The 6,000-nt window shown below is 32.4% G+C and overlaps 1 long non-coding RNA gene and 1 gene segment (V, D, J or C); one reads left to right on the forward strand and one right to left on the reverse strand.

Annotated features, from left to right (window-relative positions):
- Nucleotides 1-441: 441 nt before the first annotated feature.
- LOC141351498 (Ig kappa-b4 chain C region-like) lies at nt 442-2,464 on the forward strand. The segment is given in 2 exon segments: nt 442-531; nt 1,985-2,464. A coding segment is annotated over 1 exon segment (252 nt).
- Nucleotides 2,465-4,196: 1,732 nt separating this feature from the next.
- Nucleotides 4,197-4,635, reverse strand: LOC129455696 (uncharacterized). The gene is made up of 2 exons (XR_012359583.1): nt 4,568-4,635; nt 4,197-4,423 (listed from the first exon to the last, which is right to left on the reverse strand). It is a non-coding gene; the product is annotated as an uncharacterized lncRNA (long non-coding RNA).
- Between the last annotated feature and the right edge of the window lie 1,365 nt (nt 4,636-6,000).

A 6,000-nucleotide genomic window follows, 5' to 3' on the forward strand; every position in this document is an offset into this window, starting at 1 on the left:
ATGTTAAATAAACGCTATAAAAATCAGACTACACATCTGAACCTGGATCAGGCAGCATTTTCTAAACAAAATATTGTTCTTATACTGTGAAGCGCTTGTTTTAAGATATACCAAGCTGTACTAGAGACCATGAATATTTTATTAAAGAAAATAACATGCACCTGTGTAAAATTTACAGTTACATCAAGTTGATATACATCATTCTAGTTTATCTGTAATATTGTTTATATTAGTGTCAAATTAACAGTTGTCTGATAGTATTATATAATATTTGTTTGTGGTTAATCCTACATTCAGAAAATCATCACAATAATACAAATAAGTTTAAATGAATCAGTTTTATCTTGCACGAATATTTATTATTAAGCAGTCAATAAACAAACTGATAACAAAATATTTGGTGTTTAGTGTTAGTATTCAGTGTTATTGTTCAGTGTTCAGTGTTAGTGCAGGAGGTTTTTGTACAGCTGCTGAATGGGTTTGTATCACTGTGGTGGACGTTCGGTGGAGGGACAAGACTCTCTGTTGGAAGTAAGTAAATCTCACTTTATTTTTACCACAAGATATTAAAATAACAGAACAAGAAAGAAGCAATACTATAAAAAAATGAATACTCATAGAATACTCAATTGTTTTTAAAGAACACATTTTTGTTCTTATTTGACCAAAGTTTATCTCGCTATCATATTTATCTTCTGACAGCCAAAACTGTAACTGTATAACTGGACCAAATAATCTTAATATGTGACCCTAGACCACAAAACCAGCCGAAAGTACCATGGGTACATTTGTAATAAAACCCAAAAATACATTGTCTGGGTCAAAATAATACATTTTTATTTTATCCAAAAATCGTTTTGGATAATATGTAAAGATCATGTTCCATGAAGTTATTTTGTAAATTTCCTACCATATCAAAACTTTCTTTTTGTGAGTGGATGCAGTGCTAAGGACTTAATTTGGGGAACTTTAATGGTAATATTTTCATTATTTAGATTTTTTTGTGCACCATCAGATTCCAGATTTTTGAATAGTTATATCTCGGCCAAATATTGTATCCTAACAAAAAAAGTTTATTGATTCAGCTTTCAGATGGTGTATAAATCTTAATTTTAAAAAATGTCCCGTTATGACTGGAGTTGTGGTCCATGGTCACATATGTGAAAAATATGTAAAAATATATAATTTAAAAGCAAATAATAAATATCTGATTAAACAAATTTCAAATTTTAATTGTTTGTTAGTATACTGACAGATGATATAATTTTAAATTAGTATTTAATGAAATAGAAATGTTAACTGATTTTTATTTCTAAATGTTTTGGTTAAATTAAAATCACATACTAAACAGTAATTAATAGTAAATATTATCTGAAAACTTTAATCTATAGATCTTAATCTACCTCAAACAAATGAAAAAGATAAATGTATAAATATGTTTTAGAAGCATAAATATTAAAGATAATATTTTAAGTACTTTAATTTTATATTTTACATATGTTGTAAAACTAAACGTTACTAAAAGTGTTTAAAAATATAATTCAATTTTAATGGGCTGCTGCACTCAGATCTGCTTGATTAACTAAGAATCTGTTAAAGAGAAGTGAAAAACACAGAAACCCAGAATGCAGAATGTTTGCTAAAGCCATTTATGACTTTACAGAAGAGAACAGAAACTTCACATCTGTTTTCATCGTTCTCTCTCTCTCTCTCTCTCTCTCTCTCTCTCTCTCTCTCTCTCTTTGTCACTTTTGAAAACATTTGGTGTTGTGATGAGGCGTTATGTTGCCTAATTGAGGGTGATTTGGTTTTTACTTTTTCAGTGTGAGTTTTTTATAAGTCACATTGGTGCTTTTTGTATTTTAGGTTTGTGATATGGTTTTGTATGTAATAAAGTGATGTTAAATTCTCTCTCTCTCTCCCCCCCTCTCTCTCTCTCTCTCTCTCTCTCTCTCTCTCTCTCTCTCTCTCTCTCTCTCTCTAGGTAATCGTCCCCCTACTCTAACGGTCCTGCCTCCCTCCAGAGATGAGTTGAAACAGGGTAAAGCTACAGTCATGTGTGTTGGCAGTAATGGTTTCCCCTCTGACTGGAAGCTGAACTGGAAGGTTGATGGTAGCAGCAAGAGCTCTGGTGTGAATCTGAGTCCCAGTGTACTGCTGAAGGATGGACTGTACAGCTGGAGCAGCAGTCTGAGTCTCACTGACAGTGAATGGAGATCAGCAAAAACCATCAGCTGTGAGGCCACACAGAGCTCACAGAGTCCAGTCATACAAACCATTGACACAAAACAGTGTGATGCAGAATGATCACACACAATTTACAGAATATACTACATTAAAATCTTATTCAAAAAAGTTCATGTTTGCAGAGGTTATGTTGCTTTTAATGTAGCTTATTGTATAACAGCATACTTTATTCATTTGCTGATTCCTATATTTTGGTTGCAAAATAAATGCATTTTGGCTCAAATCAGTGTTATTGTTTTTATTGTGATTTTATAAAATATCAGAAGTTATAAACTATATTTTTAAACCGATGTTTGAAATCTTTGCAAATTTATTAAAAATAAGAAATGGAAAAAATCACATTACGTATTCTGCTTTGCTTAATACTTTGTTGAAGCACCTTTGGCACCAATTACACTCTTAAGTATTTTGGAGTATGATGTTACAGTACAAGTTCGGTACACTTGTACATTTTTAGGAAGTTTCTCCCATTCTTCTTTGTAGGACCTTTCATGCTCCATCAGTGTGTATAAGGAGCGTCAGTGCACAGCCATTTTCAGATCTCTTCAAAGATGTTTAATAGAGTTCAAGGCTGTGTTTTGTTATCTTGGCTGTGTGTTTAGGGTTATTGTCCTGTTGGAAGATGAACCTTTTCCACAGTCTGAGGTTCAGAGTGCTCTGGAGAAGGTTTTCATCAAGGTTGTCTCTGCACTGTAAAAAATCTTTGCTGCCTCACATTTTTTGTTGAATCAACTCAGATTTACAAGTCATGCCAACTTACTTTTATTTATGGTGAGTTGCTACAACTTATAAAAATGAAGTTGACTTTTTTCAACTATATTTTACAAGTTATAACAACTCATCTGTAGATAACAACAAAGTTAAAATAAATAATAGTCATAATAGTACGTTAAAATGACCTGTAAATCTGAGTTAATTTAACAAAAAAAATTTAAGAGAGCAAATAATTTTTTTACAACGTACACGCTGATGAATGAATTGTGGTAAATACTTTTTGTGTAATTACCTGTAAAAATGTTTGAACAAACATAATGTCATGGTCTTCCCAGACCTTTGTGCTAGATTCAGGTCTGAGTGCATTTGGCAAGACCATGACAGTACTATGTTCTGTGTGGGGACACGTGTCATATTGTGTGTGTGGCTTCCACGTGTTCCCAGTGTCTTGTCGCTGTCATGGTCTTGCCAGACCTTTGTGTTAGATTCAGGTCTGATTTCATAGGGCAAGATCATGACAGTATTGTGTTTTGTGTGGGGACATGTGGATTATCATTGTATGCTTTGGCCACATGTTCCCAATGTGTTGTCACTTTTACCCTACTCCCTTATGTGCTCTCGTCCTGTTTAATTAATCATGTGCACCTGTTCCCCATTTGAGTTGTGTCTTTATTATGCCCTCTCGTTCTCTGTCTTGGGCTCGTATGTTCGTCTAGATTCAGTGTATTAGTTCATGTCCTTCGTGTTTCCTGAATCTTTTCATCAGAGTCTGTGTTATTTTTGTATTTCAGCGTTGTTTCCTGGTTTTGTTATCCCCAATGTTATTTATCACCTGTTTTACCCCCTCGTGGGTTTTTGTGTTTAAATAAACCTTCAGTTTATTTTTACATTTTGTCTGCATTTGGGTTCTCTCCATATTTCAACCGTGACACACAAAGCTCTTACTGAATCAACTATTTGCTAAAGTGTAAATAAGGGCACCGCTTAATTAAATTAAACAATAATGTAAAACGTGTAGATTATTTTTTATTACTGTAAACTGAGAAGTGGATAGTATATCCATGACAAATATATTTAAGCACAAATGATCTTTCTCAAAAGTCTAATGTAAGCTTCTCTTCTCTGTGCTGTCTGACTGAGGGAGGTTTTTGTATGACTCTATTTCACTGTGTGTTCCTTCCAATATAAGCCCCCATACAGTAATAATCTCCTGCATCCTCAGGCTGAACTCTACGTATGTTCAGTGTAAAAATAAGTCCAGATTGAGTTCCACTGAACCGATCTGGTAATCCAGATTTAAGGTTACTCCCTTCATAAATCAGGAGTTTAGGAGTTTCTCCAGGTTTTAGCAGATACCAGCTCATGTGAGAACCAACTCCATCGGTCCCAGTACAACTAATAGAGGCAGAATCTCCAACTTTAACTGACAGAGATTCAGGAGACTGAACCTCCTGATGAGAAACTGAGAACAAGACAAGTGTTACAGTTAAACACATTTGATAAGATACATTGCAGTCCAAACAATGTAAATAAAACATCACAAAGTCCAAAGCTTTGCAAAAATATATAGCATATTTCTTGATAAAGTAGAAAACTAAATTTGAACCTTGAGTAAGCAGACCCAGTGTACACAAAATAAGTAATGGAGACATTATTCTTTTTGGGTAAACCTTGTAGGACTGAAAGCCGATCTTCAATGGACTTTTGTATCTAAAGTAGCATAATATGCAAAACACTCTTTACTCATCAAATCAGACTGCAACCAAAATCACATCCAGTTTTGTGCTAAAAGTTTACAGTTATAAAACAATGAAACATTTAGCTTTTACTAGAGTTTTTGTTGTTTAAAAAAATCTATTGAAGTGAAGACATGAGAAGAAATTATTGTGGTGGACTTTCAGTGAAGAACCCAACCTGTCTGTTGAAAGTAAGTGCAGAATTAAATTAAAAGTTGATGCTATAAATGCTATAAAATCAGGCTACACATCTGGACCTAGACAGATTTTCACAATAAAATATTGTTCTTTATGTTCTGTAAAGAGCTTGTTTAGAGAGATTATAATAGAAACCCTGAATATTTTATTAAAGAAAATCTGGTTTATTTTGCATGAATATGTATGATTTAACAACCAGTAAAATGTATAGTTTTGCTATATTTATTATTGATAACATTCAGTGTTTAGTGTTAGTATTCAGTGTTAGTATTGTTCAGTGTTAGTGCAGGAGGTTTTTGTACAGCTGCTGAATGGGTTTGTATCACTGTGGTGGACTTTTGGTGGAGGGACAAGACTCTCAGTTGGAAGTAAGTAAATCTCACTTTATTTTCAACACAAGATATTAAAAAAACAGAACAATAAAGAAGCAATACTGAAAAAAATGTAATACTCATAAAATACTTCATGCTAGATCATGCTTATTTATCTTCTGAATTTACTTAATTCAGTTAATATACTTGTTGATTGTGAAATGAATTTCACATTAGACAAAACTGTATATGTACAAATGTATGGATCAAACAGGCTATGATATTAAAATCTAAACATGTGAAAATATATACTTTTAAAAGCAAATAATATATATTTGATTGAACAAACTTCAAATTGTAACTGTTTATTTTTATATTGACTAATCATTATAATTTTTAAATAGTCTTTCATAAAACAGAAATGTCAACTTTGTTAACTAATATTTAACAGCAGTGAATTGTAAATAAAATCTAAATGTTTTAATCGAATCTAAATGCACAAATAAATGAAAAGATAAATGTATAAAATGTTTTATGTATAAGCATAGATACAAAACAATTGTATTTTAATTACTTTAATTTGATATTTTACATAATGTTTTAAAACTAAACGTTACTAAAAGTGTTTAACAATATAATTTTGTTTTAACGGGGTGCTGCACTCAGATCTGCTTGATTAACTAAGAGAAGTGAAAAACACAGAATGTGTGATAAAGACTTAACAGAAGAGAACAGAAACTTCACATCTGTTTCCATCTCTCTCTCTCTCTCTCTCTCTCTCTCTCTCTCTCTCT

Source organism: Misgurnus anguillicaudatus, chromosome 20, assembly GCF_027580225.2.
Source record: "Misgurnus anguillicaudatus chromosome 20, ASM2758022v2, whole genome shotgun sequence".
NCBI classification, from domain to species: domain Eukaryota; kingdom Metazoa; phylum Chordata; class Actinopteri; order Cypriniformes; family Cobitidae; genus Misgurnus; species Misgurnus anguillicaudatus.